The sequence below is a fragment of the Megascapheus bottae genome, chromosome 1 (assembly GCF_031878675.1).
Source record: "Megascapheus bottae isolate mThoBot1 chromosome 1, mThoBot2.hap1, whole genome shotgun sequence".
In the NCBI taxonomy this organism is placed as follows: domain Eukaryota; kingdom Metazoa; phylum Chordata; class Mammalia; order Rodentia; family Geomyidae; genus Megascapheus; species Megascapheus bottae.
In genome coordinates, this window is record NC_143509.1 from 55819070 (window position 1) to 55841821 (window position 22752).

A 22752-nucleotide genomic window follows, 5' to 3' on the forward strand; every position below is an offset into this window, starting at 1 on the left:
AGGGATGCAGAAAGAGTCATTTATTTCTACATGGTACACCTCTTCTTTCCTCATTTGAAGAGATTGATTTTCTTTCTTTCTTTCTTTCTTTCTTTCTTTCTTTCTTTCTTTCTCTCTCTCTCTCTCTCTCTCTCTCTCTCTCTCTTTCTTTCTTTCTTTCTTTCTTGCTTTCTTTCTTTCCTTTATGGGTCATGGGGCTTGAACTCTGGGCCTGGGTGCTATCACTATCCCTGAGCTCTTCAGCTCAAGGATACCACCCTATCCTGGGCCTGGACGTAGTACCTGAGCTCTTCAGCTCAAGATTACTGCCCTATCCCTGGAGCCACAGCCTCATTTCCCATTTTCTAGTGATTAATTGGTGATAAGAGTATCAAGGTCTTTAGTGGCTGGGCTGGCTTTGAACTGTGATCCTCAGATCTCAGCCTCCTGAGTAGCTAGGTGTGAGCTACCACACTGTCCCCAGCTCAAGAGACTGTTTTTCTTTGACAATGACTATTAACTTTTAGTACCCAAATAAATACCATGACAGTTTGCAAATGAAATGAAGAATAAAGCTGTTTAACTTTTGAGACTATAATCTCCTTTGAAGACTGATAAGTTACAGTTCTGGGGAAGGGGATGGAGGAATGTGAGTGTTGGTGCAGAAAAAGATGTGGCAGAATGATTTCACAAGGTGAGAAGCAAACAGAGGTGTGTATTTAATGACACTGTCTAATTGAGAGTTAATGCTGGTTGCTTTGGTCACATTCCTCAATTTGACTTTCACTTACTACAAGAATGCCTAAAAATGGCTATTTTGAAAGCACAAGAACTGCAGAATTTCCATGGAAACTTTGCAAGGAAAAAGAATTCTGTTCAGATCATCTCTGTAGAGTAGATGACACAGGCGACATACGCAAAGAGTATGAGATCTTGGATCAATGTTTCTCCCTACACCTTCTCTGGATCTCTAGAGAGATCAGGGCAAACTGCCACTTGCCTTCTTGGCCCCAGGGAACAAGAAGGTATTCAAAGTTTAACACAATCTCTGCTAATAACAGAGGTTCTGGACACATAAAAAGGTCTCAAGCAATTTTTGTCACCTTTCTTTATTAATTAGTTCTTCTACATAGTTTTTAAAAAGTTACAATTTTAAGAGGCTGGAGGTAAATTTCAATGTAGAAACTCTTCCTAGTATGTACAAGGCCCTGGATTATAACCCTTTTGCTGAAAACTAAGCTTTGTACTTGTAAAATAATATTTATTACGATTGGTCCTGACTGTAAGTTGAAAGTAACATTGAAGGGCCAGGAGTGGAATGCTTATCTAAGCATGCACGAAGCCCTGGGTTCAATTTCTTGGTACCACATACAGAAAACGCTAGAAGTGGCACTGTGGCTTAAGTAGTAGAGTGCTAGCCTTCAGCAAAAAGTATCCAAGGACAGTGCCCACGCCCTGAGTTCAAGCCCTAGGACTGGAACTTGTAAAACAGGAAAATATTTTTACAACAAACATCTATAAAAGTTTTAACTTCTTAGTATATTTTTTTCTAGTCTTTATTCTATCTACATGATCCAAATTGTGGTCATAATGGATGAGTTTTTATACAAAGGCACAAGTCTTTATATTATTACAATAATGATCTTTGGTTATGTGACTTATAATGATTGTGTAATATTTCACTATAAAGATGTACTATGATTTGTTTAACAAATTACCCTATGTGGAACTTTAGACGGTCCCTAATTATTCAAGACTATGATGAAAACTATGGTGAAATGACTGGGTAATTTCAATAAAAAAAAATCTCAAACTCCGAAGGTTGAAAAGAATCCACAGAGCAAGACTGATAGAATTTAAGGAGACGCTTTAATCTGCAGAAAAAAATAAGACTAAAGGTTATCTTTTTCATATCTTGCATTTCCTCCCTGATTAGAATAAACCTTTTGATATGGGAAGTGAGCAAACATAAAATTATGTACTTCAGCCTAGAAATTCATAGGAAGTATAGACTGAATCATTTATGAAGATGAACATTCAATTCCCACTGAGAAAGCTCCCATGAAGGGGGCTTTCATTGTATAAATATTATATCCTATGATAACATTTTATTACACATTGGTATTAATTTTGTAGAAACTCAGCAAATTATTGCAGAGGGGAACAAAGGAAAGAAGGAAGGAACAAGCTGTAATGAAGCAGGAAGGCTCTATAACCATACTTACCAGTAATACTCAAGCTAAGCAGTGTTTTCTCCCATTCACTCTAATTCAGAGTAAAGAGAAAAACAACCCTGGAAGTTCAGAATTCCTGAAAAGATTTATAGACTAGTAAACTTGACAACTAATCCAGTTTTAAGTAAAAAGCCAAAAGTTTGCCTATAGAGTCAAGAAGACACTACAGGTTAATAGATTCAGAATCAAAGAGGATTCATACTTAACCAAGTTTTCGAGGTGGCACATCTTGAGAGCTATTAAATAGGAGATGAAAAATCAAACCACAGGAGTGCTTTCATTGGAACCTTGAAGGCTGCTCACTTTTGTCTACCTAATAATGATTCTGTGTAGGTCCTGGGGAAAGCTCCTCTTGGAAATCGTTGTCAATAGAGTTAAAGTTAGAATTAAAGTGTAAATGAAAAGATATGGGCTATTCTCTCTTTTGGTTTTTTTCCTCATCTTCCTTTTTAAGGAAAGTATTAATGTCTGATTGTTTCATAATGCTGGCAACACTGATATTTATTCAGCTAAAATCTATCTCCCCATCAAGTCCCTGTGAAGAAGAAAAATAAGAGTAAAGTTAGGAAGAGCAGAGACAAGGAGACACAGAGGAAACATTATGGGTAGCAGTTAAGAAAGCTGTAGGTACAGGTTGAGCCAAAGATCTGAATTCCAAAATGCTCTGAAACTCCCAGATCCTCTATCATTTTGGATTTTGGATGTTGGAATTAGGGGAAGGAATATGAAACCTCAGCTGAACTCTGAAGAAGTTATAACTTTAGAAAAGTTACTTTCTGAATATTCATCATTTGAAATCTGTCTCATTGTTATCATGAAGATGACATGAGATGATGTATCTGACAAGCAGCAGTTCTTCAAAGGCATCTAATATATAGTGAATATGTAATAATAGACTAAGGAAATCACCCATGCTACTTCAGGCTTTCTTCTTCCTCTTCATTCCTCTTCTTTCCTCCTTTTCATTATTATTATCACTATCATATCATCATCATTATGATCCTCATGATCATCATCCATCAATACCAAATAAGAAAAAGGGGAAATGACAAAGAAAGGAATACTGGGATTACATAAGGGCGTTAGGGCACTAAATTTAAGCGTATCATTTTATAAATCCAGGAACCCAGGGCCAGAAACAGAAATGATTTGTGTGTGTGTGTGTGTGTGTGTGTGTGTGTGTGTGTGTGTGTGTGTGCGCGCATGTGTACAGTATCTGAGTAACAGGGCAACAGTATCTGTCTATACTAGAAACACAACCCCTCAGTTCCATGTCCAGAAGTTGGAAATGCATCTAGAGAGGATTCCTAGGCAAGGTCACCCTTTGGGGGTGATACTTTCAGACACAGACCTTGTCCATTGACCCTTTCATGCAGCTAGCACACCCACAGGTCTCACCCTGGGGGCATGGCTCCTGTTCATTCATGCTCTATTCCCTCATCCCTAAATCATAATTAAAAGGGAATCCACATGCCTTTGAGACCATCATTAAGAATCAAGGGGGCTACAAGCAAGCAGACAACTAGGCAGGAAACCCTGGATTACAGCTAATCCCCTGGTTTTGCAGACACTCATCAGTGAGTGGCTGTGGGTCCTGTGGAGAGGGAGCACAGCCAGCTTCAGGGAGCCTGCCCCGCCTTAATCTGCCTGGGAAACCCCAGTTTAGCAAACATTATCTTTTCATGTTTTTCTCTGATAGGCACTGCAACAAAGTGTCAGAAAAGCCAGAGATATGATAACAATTAGGTTTCTTTCTTTCTTTAACAGCTAGGTTTCTTAATGCATTTCCAATATTTAAAAAAATCAACTTAATTAAGTAGGTTACTTTTTTTTCTCCTGAGCAGCAATCAACCCCTTAATTAATACTCTATTAAAATAAATTCCCAGGGGAACACAGGCATGCACACAACAAATGAGTTCCTTTGCCAAGGGTGTCATGTAGGAGATGCTAAGTGGACATTTACTAAGTTACGGAGTGCCCCTACTTAATCAGATATGAAAAGCAGCTACTGGTTTGCTTATCTTCCTCTCTAGGGGGCACCTGGTCAAAATTCTTCAGGCCTGGTTTCTTACAGCAAATAGCAACCCAGGAAGAAGCCCTGTACAGCTGGAGAACCTGTACTTCTCTTGTTAATATCATCTATCTTGAGATGATGCTCACCCCTCTTCAGATTACCCAGCACCCTGATCCGTCTTTTATCCATCCTACAAGCAGCCTGCCAAGATCCAACAGCCTTGATGCTCTTACCTCTTTGGTGTGTGTGTGGAAGGAGACAGACATGTCCAGGAGAAGCTTCCGCTGCTCTACCCTGCGCACGAAGTCTTGGATGCGCACCTCCAGGTGTCGCGCTGCCTTGTAGATTTCCTCTGGGTCACATTCCCCGGTCTGAGCCAACTGCTCCGCTGCTTCTAGAAGCTTGTCTGCATTCGTGTATGTATTCTGCCAGCAACAACAGTGAGACAAAGTCAACTGGTAGTCAGAGACTGAGCTTCTCGTCTTCTCTCAGCCCACCCCAGGGCTCCCAAAGGAGCAGGAGCGGAGGGCGGAGGCACTCAGCCAACAGCTCCCTGATCTGGCACCAGGCACAGCTGGCACACTGCCTCTCAGCAGGCAAGCAGCCGGGCTGCTCCACACAGCCGGCACCAGCTAGGAACCTCCTGTTTCTGGGATTCCTCAGAAGTGCAACATCCCTGGAAGGAAGTGGGGCATCCTGCAAAAACCTCCACACCTCTCTCCACCCTCAAAGCCCCATCCTTGTCCTCCCATCTCCTGTGGCACTTGCCAGAGTTCTAAATAGCACATCCACAAAGATGATCTATGTTTCTAAGTGAGAACTCCACAAAAACACTAACTGGGAGGCTTGTTTTGCCATTCCACAAGTTCCCAGTAACTTTAGATGTTTATCTTTTAAAACTGCTATCACTTTCCAAAAGAAGGAAGCAGGCCACAGCCAGGGGTGAGGGAATGCAGGCCTTGCCCTGTTCCCCTTGATGGCTGGTTATTTGCAGGAAGCTGGGAGGATGGGAGTGTGACCATTTTGTTTGCCATAAACTACTTCACCTCTGCATGCACATGTGTGCACATCCACTCATACACACCCCTCCAACTACCTGTCTGCATACAACAACACCCCCAGAGCATTTAAAAAGCCACACAATTTGCAATTAGGATTTTTCAGTTTGTCTTTACAGTAGTCATTAATTATATGCCATGGATAAGTTTTCCTCAGCAGGATTCTCTTTAGAAAAAAGCAAAGAGAGAAAAAAGGAAAAAAGAAATAAGAAAGACAAGAAGGAAATCTAGTTTGACACCTGTAATCCTAGATACTCAGGCATATGAATCTAGAAGCAGAAGCCATGGGTGTCAAATACAAAATAAATATAGCACTGAAATAGGCTCATAGAAATGACTACAGAATGATTTAACTCACCAAAGACCTGGTTATTATCGAATGAATTATGTGTCTCCTTCCAAATTTGCATTAAAATCTCAGTATGTGGGCTTAGTAGGAAATAAAATCATTTCAGATATAATTAGTTACATTAAATCTGAGCCATATTAGGGAGGGTAAATTCCTGGTCCAATGGGACTAGTGTCCTTATAAAAAGAATGCCATATGAGGGGCTGGGAGTTTGGTCTAATGGTAGAGTGCTTGCCTAACATGCCCAAAGACTCAGATTCAATTCCTTGGTACCACATATGTAGAAAAAGCTGGAAGTGGTGCTGTGGCTCAAGTGGCAGAGTGCTAGTCTTGAGAAAGGACAAGGCTCAGGCCCTGAGCCTGGCACAAAAGAATGCCATATGAATACACAATACACACACACACACACACACACACGCACACACACGCACACACACAAACACTCACTCTTACACATAGACATAGTTATGTGAAGACCAGGCAGACCAAGGATATATCTTCAGAAAAGTGAGGGTAAATTATACTAAGGCACCAAAAAATCAGATCAAATGAAGAGAAAAAGAAAAGGAAATCTTAAAAGCAGCCAGAGGAAAAGATACGTTTTATACAGGGAAACAGAGGCTAGGAGGACAGCAGATTCTTTATTAGACAAAAGCACAAGCAAAACTAATGGAACAACATCTTTAAAATACTGAAAAAAAACTCTCTGAAACAGGGCCAGGAGTGTGGTCTAGCAAGCGTGAAGTCCTGGATTTGATCCCATGGTACCCCATACACAGAAAAAGCCGAAGTGGTGTGGTAGTTCAAGTGGTAGAACACTAGCCTTGGAAAAGCTCAAGAACAGTACTCAGGCCCTAAGTTTAACCCCAGGACTGGCAAAAATAAAAATATCTGAAACAAAATTGCTAGGCTTAGCACAAATACCTTCCAAAAAACAGATGTTAAGCAAAGACTTTTTCAGATATACAAAACTGGAAAAAGAAAAACTTCATTAGCAGACTTGCATGAATAAAAATATTAAAGGAAGTTCTACAGGAAGAAAGCAAACAATACAACATGGAAACTGAGATCCATATATAGGAATAAAAAGCACTAGTGGTGTTAACTATGATGATAAATACATGTTTGTTTTTTTTCTTATTTTAATCTCTTTAAAGACAATCAGGTGTTTAAACAAAAACAGTACGGGGTGTGTGGGTTATAGCACATATATAAATACAATACAAGGTTCTTAAAGGTAAAAGTAGAAGTATAATGCTATAAAGTTCTTTTTTTCATATATTTTTATTGTAATTAATAGAAGGGTTACATGATATTTGCCAGATAGATGGTGCATTAATTCCCATACATTGATACCCTTTCTCATGTCTTGGTCCCCATTTCCCTCCCCCCCACCCCCACCCCTCATCTTGTTTTCCCCCGTTCCCTATCCAATTTCAAATAACCAAATACAAATATATCTGATATATCAGGTAACAAAGTGAGATACTGTAACAATATGAGATGCAAAATAGTATCTGCTACAGATTACTATAATAAATTAACATACCATAAAACCTAATGCTACCATTATAGTAAACAATGGAGTTATGGTTGAGATAACATGGAATCATAAAAATTCGATTATCTGGAAAAATAAAGAAAGAAGCAACAGCAACAAAAATAAATGAAATGATGAACAGATGAAATAAACAGAAAAAATCAAAACCTAAACAATATAAATGGATCTACAAATTCTAAAACAGAAAGCAGAGACTGTCAAATTGTATAAAAAATGAAGCCCCAACCATACATGTCTATGAGAATATTCTTTAAATATAAGGAAAGAAGCAGATGTAAAGGACAAGGATAGATATAGTATCATAACATCAAAAGAAAGTTGATGTCTATATCAATGTAAGACGTAATATATTTGGGAACAAATAATTCTACCAGAGGAGGAGACAAATATCATTTTGTAATAATCAAGGGATTCATGTTTTTGTGACTAAAAGCCAAGTTTCAAGGTATGTATAGCAAAAAATCAAGCAAGCTTGGACAAATGACAAATTTACAAGCTTGTAAATGACAAATTTACGATTATGCCCCCTTTCAATAATTTATAGAGACAGTGGATAGGAAATTAGTAAGGATGCATGCAGACTTGGGTACACCCAACCAGCTCTACCTAAATGGCATTTACAGAAAACTCTACCCAACAACAGGAGAATACAATTTTCCCCAACACAGCATACTTAAGATAAAATGTATTCCAGGGCATAACTGGTCCAAATTCAAAGATATGCAAGTAAAAAAAAGTTGTTCTGACTATAATGAATATAGAATTCAACAATAGAAACATCTGTGGGTCCTCAAACTATCATAAACTATGTCCATTTCTAAATAACCCACAGATCAAAAGTTAAGTCCTGGATTATGCTCTCTATCTATATTATCTTTCAGTTTTGGAATCAGTTATAGGTTAGGTATTATTGATCTCAGCCTACAAATAAAAATACTAAGGCTGAGAGTAGTGAAGTAATCTAGTTGGAGAACATTATATAAATAGAAAATAGTAAACTACATCTAACTATAAACTTCCAAGCACTTCCCTGAACCACATTCTCCAAAGTCTCCATATCATCAGCTTATCCATTACTTTATATTTTACTTATCCTTTTGTCTTTGAATTTTCAATCATGATACTTTAATTGTCTACTCACAGCTTTGAAACATACTACCTTATGTATACAACTTGCCTTCCAGAGAGAACTGAATCTTCTCATAGGAAGACTTCTATCTTAGTCATTGCTGTCAATCTCAACGCTCATCAGTGCTCCCTCTGGGCATTGTGCTCTCCCTTCAGTGCTCAGTCAAACCAAACACTGTGTAGTCCAGCAGTGTGACAGGAGTAAGTCTTGGAAATGGATGTTTCCCTCATCTCCTAACATAGGCAGTCCTCAGTAAGAATAAAGTGAGTCAGAAGTTCCTTTATAAGCCACACTTTTTCAGTCCTATTTAACACACTGTAGTTGGGAGTTAGGATAAAAAAAATTAAATCGCTTGAATACATAAATGTTCAAAATAAGAGTATTGATACAGTATATCATGTACAATCAATGAGGGTGATACAGAAAAATGATGCTCAGTTTTTATCCCAGAGCACAAAGAACACAGTTCTCTACTCAGTGGCTTTTGCTGACTTGGGAAGTAAGGGTGCAGGAACAGACTAATAACCATAGCTTAGGTATCTATGGTGGGAAGCATTAGAAAGGAAATCAGAAAACTGACCCATCAGATTCCATCTACTGGATGGACCACATCTTCCTGCATGCCTGGATAATGAAACAAAGAAGAGCTGCTTCCATTAGGGCAATTTATATATCCAAATAAGGCATATCAAATTAGGAGTCCTGGTCGGGGGCTCTTTTACTTAGAGAGTACCCATATGAGTCTTCAGTTATGATTGGGATTGATACCAAAAATAACTACTGTGATACCAGTGCCTCCCAACACGAATTGTCTGGGTGCTCTGGGAACTGAAACACCAATTTTATCATATTTACATATGTAATCATCACCCTACACATCCTCATACACATCTCTACTTGCTAGAGAGTGTTTTTTTTCTTTATATATAAAATACTTCAGCACCTTTTCCTATGAATAGTATATTTTCAGAACTTCACAGGTTTTATTTATGGTGCTGAAGATTGAACCCAAGATATTTTGCAAGTTAGGCAGGCCACTGAGACCAGCTCAGTAGAATCTACCCCGTATTTTTTAAAAGTTTTCTTTTCCTACAATTGAACTTAAGTCTGTTTTTGCTGCTACCACTGAATAGCTGACACCCAGTAGTTTATAACAAACAGAAATGTACTGGCTTACAGTTGTGGAGGGTGGGAAGTCCACCCTGAGAGGCTGGACCTGGTGAGGATCATCATGCTCTAGCATCCCGTGGTTGAAGGTAGAAAGGCAAGAGAAAGCTAAAGTCATCTTGAATAATGGCACCAATCTCACTTATAAGGTAGATCCCTTGGACGTACTACCAGTAAGTATCCTACCTCCTAATACTGTTAAAAAGTCATTGAACTTCAACATGAATTTTGGAGGGAACAAACATTTAAACCATAACACTAACTTTATAGGTTTAAGAATGTACGTAGGTTGGGGAATGGTAGCTCATACCCATAAGCCTAATTACTTGGGAAACAGAGATTAGGAGGATCCTCACCTCAACTAATAAGCTGAACGTTGTGGTATATACATCTGTCATTACAACTGTATGGAAAGCAATAGATAGGAAGAGTGCGGTCCAAGACTAGAGGGACAGAAGGGAGAGATTGTATTTGAGAAAAATAACCAAAGCCAAAAAGGGAAGATCCGTGGCTCAAGTGGTGGGGCACCTGCCATAAAGCAAGAGACTTTGAGTTCACATTCCAGTACTGCCTTGAGCCAAATAAAATCAAAACAAAACCATATCTAGACACCCCAAATTCTGAGGAAATAATAGCTGGAATTCTGTGGTAGAATATCTCTGTTTTGCCTATATCTTTTCTCTCCTTTCTTTCTAATCTTCATTGACCCTCTTCATTTATATATCCCTTAAAGGAACTTTAAAGTGTGTTATTATTTGCAGACTGGAAACTGACAGCCACTCTCAAGCAAGGAAGCAGAAAAAAAAGAAGAAAGAAAAAGAAAATTAACTGTTATCAAGTAATAAATTACCCATTTGCTATAACAATGAGTTGCTTTGATTCCAAACCAAAGGGCATGCCCATTCTTCAAGGATTTCAGTACTGGTTATCAGGTGTAATTAGACAGGAGATACCAGGTCCATCCGGTAAGAAGAGACTACGCAAGAGTCCAGAAAATAAAGCCACCCTAATGGGAAGTACTTTCCCTGGAATTGCCCCACCTTCCCTGCAGGAACTGAAGAGAGCAGCAGAAGGCAGTGTTTGCTATAAGACAGGCCTGAAAGAATCTGGGTTGTCACTGAGACTAGAACACAAATAAGACAGTGAAGACAGGAAGGAGACTAAAAAGGCCAGAGGTTGGCCCAGAGCTACTGCAGGGGACAAGAGAGAGCAAAGAGAGCTAAGCAATTAGGAAGAAGGTAGACAGAAATATTCAGAAGTAGCCCTGACTCTGTATAAATTTCTTCTTGGATGGAATTCTTTTTTTTTGTAATTGTTATTACAAAGGTGATATACAGAGGAATTACAGTTATATAAGTCAAGTAATAAATACACTTCTTTTTGAACAGTGTCACCACTTGCATTGCTTTCTCTGTTTTTTCCTCACAAACCCTCTCCTCCACAAGTAGTTTTGTTCATTTTCAATATGGTGTCTAGTGAGTATCATAGCTTCATCCGTTTACTCTTCATCCCACCATTTCTTGTGTTCTACTTTATCCTTCCCAAAACAGATAGAATTACAGGCAAAGCAAAAGACACAGAAAACAAGTCTTAAAGGCAGAGAAGCAAACAATGGATGAGACAGCATCTCCACATTATAGAATACAGCCAACTGCTGCAAGGTTTGGTAATTCAAGAGTTAATGGGGGGAAATGTACCCAAAGCAATGTTCTAGCTCAAAAAGATGTAACTTCCCAGTGTTGCTGTTTTTCCTGTTTTCTATATTCTAAGTTTGGCTGCCCGTGGGAGGCAGTGGGGGTGAGAGGGAGAAGGCAGGAGAGACAAGATAGTTGGCTTGAAAATATTGCTGAGAATTTAGGAGCTTATGGATTTATATTTTTATGTATATATTTTATGTATTTATATTTTTTCTCCTGCTTCATCTCTAAAGGGGCAGAGAGAAAAAGGCTACACCTAGCCCAGGAAAATGTGGAAAATTATCTAATAAGGATCAAAGCAGATGATTTGGCCCATGCCTCCGCTTCCATCCCAATTTGCACAGCGTTCCTTTAGATCCTTCTATCCTGTTTTGGGTCACACAAAGCCTTGTGGATCAGGGCTGACCCTATCCTATGTGTTGGGTCTCCACAGTCTCTGACCTCAGGGTCACTAATGTTCTTCATGATGCTGCTTCTGTCCACCTTCTACTTTCCTGGACTCTGAACTTTCCCATTTCTATCTATCCTAGGTCATTTGTGCTGCTCAGACAAGATACCTTAGACTAGATGCCAATAAATAACAGAGGTACGTATTCCACAATCCTAGAGGCTGACAAGTCTAGGACTGAGGCACTAGCAGATTTATATTTGGTATCTGATAAGGGCCCACTTCTGGGTTCCTAGATGGCACCTTCTAAAATAACAGAAAGGGCCAGGAGTTTGGCCTAGTGGTAAAAATGCTTGTCTAGCATGTACAAAGACCTGGGTTTGGTTCCTTGGTACCACATACAAAGAAAAATCCAGAAGTGGTGCTATGGCTCAAGTGGTAGAGCTCTAGCCTTGAGAGAGCCCAAGGACAATGCTCAGGCCCTGAGTTCAAGCCCCAGGACTGGCAAAAAATTTAATAAAATAGCAGAAGGGTCCCTAAACTTATTCATGGGTCCTGATCACCTTCCAAAGGCCCTCACTTCCTAGAGCAACTACACTAAAATTGAATTTCAATCTGTAAATTTGAAGGAGAAATGAGAGGGGGGGAAGGGAGAGGGACAGGGACAGGGACAGGGAGAGAGAGAATGTGTGTGCACACTGGTCCTGGGGCTTGAATTGTGGGTCTGGGCACTGTCCCTGAGCTCCTTTTGCTCAAGGCTAGAACTCTACCACTTGAGCCAGAGCACCACTCCCAGCTCTTTCTGTGATTAATTGGAGACAAGACTCTCACAGTTTCAAAATATGTTTGTTTGCTTTTTGGCAAGATGTTTATTTGAAATAGGATAGGGAAGGGGGGAAAAGAAGATGAGTGGAGGGTGTGGGGGAGGGAAATGGGGACAAAAACATGAGAAGAAAGATGTTTATTTAAAATAGGATAGGGAAGGGAGGGAAAGAAGGGGAGGGGTGGGGGAGGGAAATGGGGACAAAAACATGAGAAGGAGTAGCAATGATTGTTAAGTACTGCACCCATAATCTGGTAAATATAATGTAACCCTTCTATTAATTACAATAAAAATAGAATAAAAAATACTCTCACAGACTTTGCTGCCTGGTCTGGTTTCCAACCTTGATCCTCATACCTCAGACTCCTGTATAGCTAGGAATACAGGTGTGAGCCACTAGCACCTAGTGTACCAGTCTTTTATTTTAGTGAGCCTCCCTGGGCTTGATCCTTGGATTACACAGGACATTTTCTCAACAATACTGGCTGCATTTTGCAATGGCTACTTCTCTGCATTGGGGACTCTTACAGGTTTCATTCTGTCCTCTTGAAAGTAAAGTTGATGCTCTAATAACTGGATATCTAAGATTATAAGTAAATGAGACCATAAGCCTTTTGAAAACAATGTTAATGTGTATGCAACTAGTTCAGATGAGATCATACTGGAACAGAGTATATCAAAATGTGATATAACTAATGTTTATGTAAAAAGGTGGCCATGTGAGGCTGCAGACACAAGAACAGCACCATGTGGCATAAGGGCCAAGACTGGCAGAGTGCTGCTGTATTAGGCAAGCATAAACTGCCAGCCAACAGACAAAAGTTAGCACAGCATCCAGAATAGATTTTTCTTTATAGCCTTCAGAAGGAACCAGCCCTAAGCTGGGCAATGCTGCATATGCCTTCCAGCCTAATTACCTGGGATACTGAGGCTAGAGGATCTCAAGTTCAAGGCTGGCCTAAAATAATGAAAAGAAAGAGAAAAGAAAGAAACTACCCCTGCTAACATTTGATACTGAAAGTCTAGCATCCAAAACAATGCAACAAAATGCATTCTTGCCGTTTTAACCTTTCCACTGTGGCACTAGATCAGAGCAGTACTGGGAAACAAAGGTAAGGGCTGTCCTGTACATAGTACCATGTTTTGAAAGCATCCCTGGACCCTATGCAGAGGTTATCAGCCAGATGTTATCACCCTACAGGTCCTCTACTACTGACTAATGTCCTGGTAGGGGAGGGGACAAGATTGCCTTCTAAGTGAGACAGAATATGTTAAAATGGACTAAGACCATAAGACCACAAAGGATGCCTGGTTAAAGTACTATAGAATTCCTTCAGGTTACAGTGTTTTTGTTTTTGTTTTTGTCTAGTAATCTTTCCAATAGATGGAATCTTAAGGCATTGCTTAATACCATGGTTTCCAAAGAACACAAGAGAGTAGTACTTGGTGGTAGAGATGAAAGAAAAATGTAGTCTCTATTTCAGGTTACTTAAATCAGGATAGCATGAGGAACAGGGTGAGAGTATCTGGTAGCCACATGGCTCAAAACCTCCCCCAAGTGACTGTAATTAACAGCTAATTCCACACTGAAACCACTCACCTAAGGCCAGAGCTCAATCTGGGCTAAAATTCAGAGATGACCAACCACAGTGGTCATTGCAAGTAATCCCAGGTACTCAAGAAAGTCTGAAACATGGGAAAGGATAACAGTGTTCAAGAAATAATGTGCTTGCTACCTTATGAATGTAACTGTTACCCTTTATACATCATCCTGACAATTAAATTGGAAAAAAATAGTGTAGGGCAGGAGGATCATACATTCTAAGGTGGTCTAAAAATAAAAACTAAAACAGAACAATATCAACAAAACTCAAGTGAGCATAATCTAGTCTTCTACCTTTAAATAGCTATAGTCTTTGAATGATATTGGTACTGTAAACCAATAAAAACCTCTGTGGAAGTAAGATTTGATAAATTTAATATTTTGCTTATTAAATCAAACATGCTAACTGTGGTTTATAAAATTAATGTCTACAAATGGCCAAAATATTCAATAACAAATAGGGCATCCCATTGTGTCACCTCCACATGCTAGAGTATCATGTAGTCCGTAATCACGTTTTTGAAGAATACTTAATGACTTGAGGAAATGTCCTCAATGTAATATTAATGAGAAAATCAAGACAAAGTAAATTATAGTTCTGATTTTTATGATCTATTTATAGGCTGCTATCGATAATGAAAGCTGTCGTTTGAGATTATGTTATTATATGTGTTGGGCCATGCTGTAATGGCACACTACAGGTAAGAAAACTGAGGTTTAGGAAAAGCCAAGAACTGGAGTAATCTCTTGTATCAGCTGATCTGGAATTCATATGTTGATCCCAATCAAGACATCCTTATGCTGTGCTCAATGGAAATTTATTGATCAAACAGTGGTTAGATTTAGTTGGCTAAAGTATACTATATCCAGAAATGAAACTCCATGGAATAAATCTTTCAAACAGATTTAGAAATACCAAGAAGCTGAAATGAAATTGAAGGCTAGGGAAGTAGTAGGAAGGAGGAATGAAAATGGGAACCGAGGACACATACAGCTTTCACTCAATGCATATGTGATAAAGAAAGTAGGAAATGTAAAATGATTCTGGGGGGAGGTAATAGACAGCAAGGGGGAAAATGATGAAAGGGGAAACCTCAATCAAGAAGCACTGGATATTTAGATGGAGATATAAATGGTAATACCCTTGTACAACCTATTGAAGTCAAGAAAATAAAAAACTAAAAGAATAGTGAGTATGAGTAGTACTAGAGATTTTTCCCACAATTTTTTCATATGTATTGTGCAGTGAATATGTATTAATTTTATTATTAGAAAACAAGGAGAAAAGTCACTCAAATATATGCAGGTTGACCCTTAAGAAATCATTCTAAAAAACTTTACAAGAAGGAATAGGAGATACACTAGGCCTCCTTGGCACAGGTCGAAACTTTCTTAATAAGGACCAAGAATCACAACAAATCAGAGAAAGGCTGGATAAGTGGGACTGCATTAAACTGCAGAACTTTTGTATGGCAAAAGATATAGCTAGTAAATTAATTAGGAAGCCTACAGATTGGGAGAAGATCTTCACCAACCAAACAACGGACAAAGGCCTCATATCTAAAATATATCAACAACTCAAAAAATTGAATCACTCCAAAACTAATCTCCAAAGTAACAACCATCCCATTAAAAAATGGGCCAAAGACTTAAAGAGAGTCTTCTCTGAAGAAGAAACAAAAATGGCCTATAGACACATGAAGAAATGCTCAACATCTCTGGTCATAAAAGAAATGCAAATCAAAACAACTCTAAGATTCCACCTCACTCCAGTTAGAATGGCCAGGATCAAGAAAACTAATAACAACAGATGCTGGAGGGGATGTGGCCAGGAGGGATCACTACTACACTGTTGGTAGGAGTGCAAACTCATTCAACCATTATGGAAAGCAGTATGGCAGTGCCTCAAAAGGCTAAACATAGAACTCTCCTATGACCCAGCAATTCCACTACTTGGCATTTACCCAACCATCCAGAAACTAGGGCATACTAAATCCACTAGCACATCAATGTTCATTGCAGCATTATTCACCATAGCAAACATATGGAACCAACCTAGATATCCCTCAGTGGTTGAATGGATCCACAAGATGTGGTATTTGTACACAATGGAATTATATGCTGCTGTCAGAAAAAAATGACATCGCCCAATTTGTTAGGAAATGGAACGACTTAGAAAAAATCATATTAAGCAAAGTAAGCCAGACTCAAAGGAACTTAGGCTCAATGATTTCCCTCATTCATCATAACCAGTAGAAACCTTGGTATGACATATGTATGCAAAAAGAAATCAGATTCAAAGTAAGCACCTATGATTATCCTAGAAATTCTTCTCTTCGGCACAACTGCAGCAGCATATACTTATGGCATCAAGGCGTCTTTCAGCAGCCACAAGTCAGAGTCATTAAACTTGAAAATACTTAGGAATGAGCCAGATTCTTGGCCTAGGGCCTCTGTCTGAAATGGGGCTATAAGTTTTAGTTGAAAGGCTTCCCCATCACCATCAGACACACAACAAAGCCTTATCACCCATGTAACAGAGCTGATGTGACAGGGTAGAGTGACAGGCAGGAGGCCAGAGTGTGGTATTTCCAGGGACAGAGCTAGAAAGCTCATGTGGACTGAAACGTTTAAACTCTGGAAAATGAATCAGCAAGCTCAAGTGAGTGAAACTGATGGAGTGATACAAAAGTGAAAGGGAAAAGAGGAGAAAGGGGTTGTTCTGTGCCTGGGGTCTTGTCTGGTTTTAGAAAGCCTCTAGTGCCTTTAGGGGAAAGGATGAGGCCAATGGGAGGGGGGAGACAGAAGAAAAGAAGGGTGGGAGAATATAGTCATTATAGTCAATGCATATAAGTGTGTGTGTGTGTGTGTGTGTGTGTGTGTGTGTGTGTGTGGAATTAGGTAACTTGAAGCGATGGGTGGAGGGATGGGAAGAATGATGAAAGGGGTGACATTAAGATGTATTTGACTCATAAACTGACATGTTGAATTGAAACTCTTGTATAACTACTTAAAGATAATATTAATACTACTACTACTAAGAAGAAGCAGACGCAGAAGCAGAAGAAGCAGAAAGAAGAAAGCAGCTCTTCCATATCTTACCCTTACTGGCAGTACTGAGAATATGGCTGTGGAAGATAGGACTGCTCTGGTGAGTGTAGACCCTGCTCAGGGCCCTCTGAATACAGACCAGCCCTGGAGTCACACTGCAAGTGTTGGGAGAAATTACTAGTAAAAGGGACAGAAATACCTTAGCCTCCAGTAAAGGCCCTGCTGGGGTCTTTTTTTTTTAAAAAATTGTTGTTGTTAAGTTAATGTACAGAGGGGTTATAGTTCTGTAGTCAGGTAATGAATACATTTATTTTTGAACAGTGTGACTTTTACCCATGTTTTCTCCCACTTTTTCCCTCCCATGTCTTTACTCACTTTAATAGTAAATCAGGAATTCCTGAACCCTAAGGTATCAAAATGAGAGTGACTTATATTCAGAACATTCTGTGTGTAAGGCATGGGGAGTATAAAATGTATTCTAGATTAGTATTTTATTATTGTTATTATTATTTTGTTGTTGGTCATGGGGCTTGAACTCTGGGCCTGGCACTGTCCCTTTGCTCTTCAGCTCAAGGCTACCTCCCTACTCCTGGAGCCACAGCACCACTTCCTGTTTTCTAGTGGTTAATTGGAGATAAGAGTCTCTCAGTGCCTGGGCTGGCTTTGAACCTCGATCCTCACATCTCAACCTGAGCAGATAGGATTACAGGCGCAAGCCACCATGCCTGGCTTAGAATTTCTTTATTTACCACCAATAAAAATGAAATGTGAAGTTCTAGCAGGCAGATTTTAGACTTTAGTATTGGTTTTCCATAGAATTAAATTATGTGAAACAGGTCATTTTCTAAAAATATGCATGCAAGGAGGCATGATACTATTAGAAATCAGTAATATAATATCACAGGTATACTAGGTAAAGGAACTACCAGGGTGGAATGAAGAAGCATGAAGATGTTTTCAGAAGGAAGCAGTTCTTTTGCACCAACTTTAAAGTTTACAATGTGGAACTGAAGGTAATAATATGCCTAGGAAAGGGGTGGCATAGCAAAGGTTCAGACTGAGATCAGGAAGAGGCCTTGGTGAAAGATTAAGAGAGACAAAAGTACTGAAGTCTTCTCCCAGCCAGAGCTAAAAGCATGCTGTAGATTGGGTTATCTCATCAGAGAAGCCCAATTTGAGGAGCCAGAAAGCTCACTTCAAGTGCTCAAGGGCCAGCCCTAAACAGTGGCTGGCTGGTGTGAAAGATCTGCTGAGGGCGGGGCGGGGGGGGGGGAGGCTGGGAAGACTGTGCATAAGAGAAGCAGAGAAGAGACACACAGACAGAAAATGAGACAGGGTCATCTAGACTAAGTGATATTGTTCACATCTGTAATCCTAGCACATGTAATGCAGAGGCCGAAGGTTGTGAGTTTGAAGCTATCTAGCTATGTGGCAAATTCCAAGTTAGCTTGGGCTTCACAATAAAACTCTCAAAGAAGAAACAAACAAGCAAAAACCTAACCAGGAAGAATAGGATGATCTGTACACTCTTCTAAAGCAGGACCTCATCAAGAGATTTTAGTGTGAAGAAACAACATATGGCTTTTAAGAGCTGTTCATCAGAGACCATTGACAGACAGCAACAATGTGTAGGTCCTCTGAGAGCGCAGTCCCCATTTTCAAAAACGGAACAACATATTCTTCTTAGTTCCTTTCCCATAGACACTATAAAAGGATACCCAATTATGGGAGCATTTCCTCAGTGCAGAGAAGCCAGGAAGATCAAAGTCTGACCACACAGGCCCTTTAGGGGAAGGTCAGAATTTGAACAATAGGAGATACGAACATGTAGCAGAAAAGGATCATAGGATTCAGGTTCATATCCTATCATGCACCTCATTATCTGAGCTCTTGAGTGTTCCTGATTGTCACAGCTATCTTCTATGACCATAGGCAGTCATCTATAATCTTTACAGTCATGAAATCCTAAGGCAGAAACCATTAGCAGGCCCATACAAACATACCCTCAGTACCAGGTTAGCAAAGTTAAACAGTGGATGGGAAGGTGACACAATGGCTTAAAGTTAGGTAGATAGAAGGCAGAATTTAGCAGAGCATGAATGACTTTACAGAATCCAACAGGGTAGATGCCAGAGCTACTGTAGCCTCCAGGGCTGCCATGCAGAGGTAGGTGTGGGCTGGGATCAACCCTGCTTGTTGTTGAGCAGTGGAAAGGTAATCTTGTACCCTTTAAGCAGAGTGTATGGAATACAAAGCATTGTGTTGTTTCCATTTGCAAGGATCTGAAGTCATATAAACATCAGAGCAAGGGAGTCAGTCCCTCACTCATCCTGCTATTCCCTTCAACTTTAGAATGGAGAAGAATCCCAGATAATCTGGTTACCCTGGAAATCTAGTTCTCAAACAACAAAGAAGCCCAGGGCATCAAGAGTTCAGTTAAACTCAAGAGACTGTTCAGCACATTCTCTCTCTTATGAAACTCTTGATTTGGGACAATATCATTAATCTCCTGTATATCTTCAGTTTCCTTTTCTGAGTGTGTTCCAGACATGAGCTCATCCACTGTCACCATATCTCCTGAATAATAATGATGATAATTTACATTTACTCTGTGATCACACTTAAAGTGCTGCCAAGTATGTTATTTAACATAGTGCCTACTTCAAATATGATGAAATAGATATTCCCATTTTGTAGATGCAGAAACTGATAAGATTATGTAACCTGTACATATAGGTGAGGTAGTTTGGCTTTCCACTCAGATGCTCCATTTCTGTGTCCATCCCACTAAATCTCATTCCTCCCACAGGGAAAAAAGCAGGAAGATTGCATTCACTGTTCAGTAAATGGGCACAAGTGTCACTAATAGTTCAAATTCAAGGCACAGAGTGAAAAAATAATGGAGAATGCAGAAACAGTCCTGGGTTCTAGTCATCTAGTATCACATAATGGATTTTCTGAAGCCATGGTAGAATATAATTTGTTAAACCAAATCCTCCAAATTTGGATCTTCCTAACTTTATAAACTTATATAACTTCCATTATAGTAGCAGTTACAGAAGATGGATTAGACCCGGAGTGTGAGTCTTAACTCTTAAATTGGTTAGATTAGGAAGTGTCTAAGCCAGGTATCAGTGGCTCTCACCTTTAATCCTAGCTACTCAGGAGACTGAAACCTGAGGATTGTAGTGTGAAGCCAGCCTGGGCCATGAAGTCTGTAGGACTCTTATCTCCACTTAAACAAAACAAAACAAACCACAAAAATGGAAAAAAGTAGGAAGTAGAGCTATGGCTCAAGTGGTAGAGTGCTAGTCTTAAGCACAAAAGGTCAGGGACAGAGCTTAGACCCAGAGTTCAAATCCCACACCAAGAAAAAAAGAAATGTCAAGATTAGTAAAGCATACCTTTCTGGGTGTGCCTGTGAAGGGTTTTCCAGAGAGGATAAACTAAGGGGAAAGGCCCGTGTTGGATGAGGATGGCACCATCTTGTAGGCTGGGAGCCCAGATATAAGAAAGGGGAACAGGCATTCTCTTCTTCTCTCCCTCTTCCTCTCTATCTTCTCTCACTCTCCATCTCCATGTCTGTCTCTCTGCCTGTCTGTCTCTCTGAAACTATCTCTGTTTCCTGACTGCCATAGGCATCTACCTTTCATCATCTGTCCCCTCACTGCCATGATGCTGGGATTTACCACCACCCAGAAACAACGGAGCCAGTTGACAATGCATTGAAACCTTTGAAACTACAAACCAAAATAGTATTAAAGTTGCATTTTGACCCAACCACAAAAGTCTGGTTAGCATTCAAGGTGTACATCCAACGAACCTACCCCTCTTCAGTTATATACTTTAAGCAAATGAGACTGACTTTAGGAACCCTAAGATACTGAAGACGCCATAACGTCAGGCATTGTCAGAGTTTAAACTTTGTGAAGAAGAAAAAGAAAATGGAACACATCTGTCACATGGGTTTAAAGTTCCTTTTTAGACTCTCCCACTGCCTCGTTCCTTCAATGATATTTTCAAATTCTTGCATGTGGTGGACCAAAGTCCACCAGAACTATTTCAATCCATAGCTGGCATTGTTGAGGCTCAGATGTATTGTACAAAATAGCAACAGTGTGAAAAACCCTGGAACTATATAATTAGAGCTGAAGTTACCCATTTTTTGTGCAGTGCCTCCTGGACTAAAGAAGAACAGCTGTGCCAGTCTCTACTTAAATCCAGAGAGAAGTGACTTGGCTTAGCAGGGTATTTGTCTGTATATCCTAAGACAAATACAGACACCAATTCCAATGTGGCTGAGACATTCCCAGGTGCCATAGGAGGCCATAGAACTCAGCTCCATTATACAAACCTGTCTTTCTTTCCAGGTGAAAAAACTCAAATTAGTTCCTGTCCCTAGAACTTGGCAGTGGGTCTTTCTCCTGTTTAAAATTTATTCCAAATGAAATTGGCTCATAAAATACCTCCATTGCTCATTGGCAAAGGAAAAGACACAGATCTGTGTGGTGGGTTGTTCTGGTTATGATATATTTTTTTCTTTTTTCAGGAGGTTTACATAACATGCTTCCTTGGGACTTTGGTGCTGCTTCCTTGTAACTCATTACCTATCCTAGGTGCCACATCCACCCACAAGTTCTCAAAAGTCCTCACTCTTCAGCTCAGAAACTTCTGATTTACTTACATCACCCTTAATGCCAAGGCAAATGCCACAGGGAAGTCTTGAGAGTCCTGGAAGACATCATTCTAGAGTGAATTAAATCACACCAGAGGCAGAGTGAAGGGCTGTATCCTGATCCACAACTACAGCCTCTATTTCAGGCTTTCTTGAAATCCTTCATGGAGAAGATAGGACAGAAAGATGGGAGAAGGCAGAAGTGGCAGAAGAATTAGGGAGGAAGAAAAGGAGGATGCATGGGTGAGAATTAGGAAGGAGGAGGAAAAAGAGAAAGACTATGACAATGACTAGGAAAAGGAAAGAAGTTGTAAATGTTGTTTTGTTTTCTTTTTAATTTTTTATTATTATTACATAGGGTATACAGTTGCATAAACCAGGTAAAAGTACATTTCTTTTTGGACAATGTCACCCCTTCCCTCGATCAAATGTTATCTTATTAAAGCCCACCTCATTCCAGCCAGGTTTATGAGCTCAGAGAGCTGTCATAGCCCTCTAATATATGCACTCTTGTAGTAAGGAGCTGGAAGGGCTTGGGAAGAAGTGTACAGATTGCCATTGTCTGAAATAATATCTCTCTTGAGAAGAGTCTGGATGTTTGTTTCAAACCCAACTCTATTTTTGATGGTTTAAACACTTAGAATTGTATCAGTCATACCCTATAAAATTGCTAGAATCTGGGAATGAACAAGAAGACTTAATACTAAAGACTATTTTAGAAAGGAAAATAACATTGTGTGTACTTAGTACCATGGATATGTCATCATATGAGAAAAGCTAGCTATCAAATGTACTCATATACACAAAACTATCTGGGAAAACAAACATGAAGTATTAGCAACGGTTAGTCTCAGACAACTGAGTGGGTAGATTATTTTTGTTTGTATTTTCTATATTGAAAATGTGTAGCTTTGCAATTAAAAATAAAAATAACATAGTGTTAAATTCCTTTAAAAATAATCAAAAAGAAGGGTTGAATAAGCCCAATTTTTGTTATTCTGAATGGCTATGTGCTAATGCATG

The 22752-nt window shown here is 39.5% G+C and overlaps 1 protein-coding gene across 19 annotated transcripts in view; it reads right to left on the reverse strand.

The window, feature by feature from the left end:
• Kalrn (kalirin RhoGEF kinase) overlaps positions 1 to 22752 on the reverse strand; it is a 598249-nt gene that overhangs the window by 260764 nt on the left and 314733 nt on the right. For all 19 annotated transcript variants that reach the window (XM_090345067.1, XM_090345058.1, XM_090345042.1 and 16 more), the window contains exon 11: positions 4462 to 4653. In XM_090345067.1, coding sequence (XP_090201193.1) covers positions 4462 to 4653 — 192 coding nt within the window. The remainder of the gene's footprint in view (positions 1 to 4461; positions 4654 to 22752) is intronic.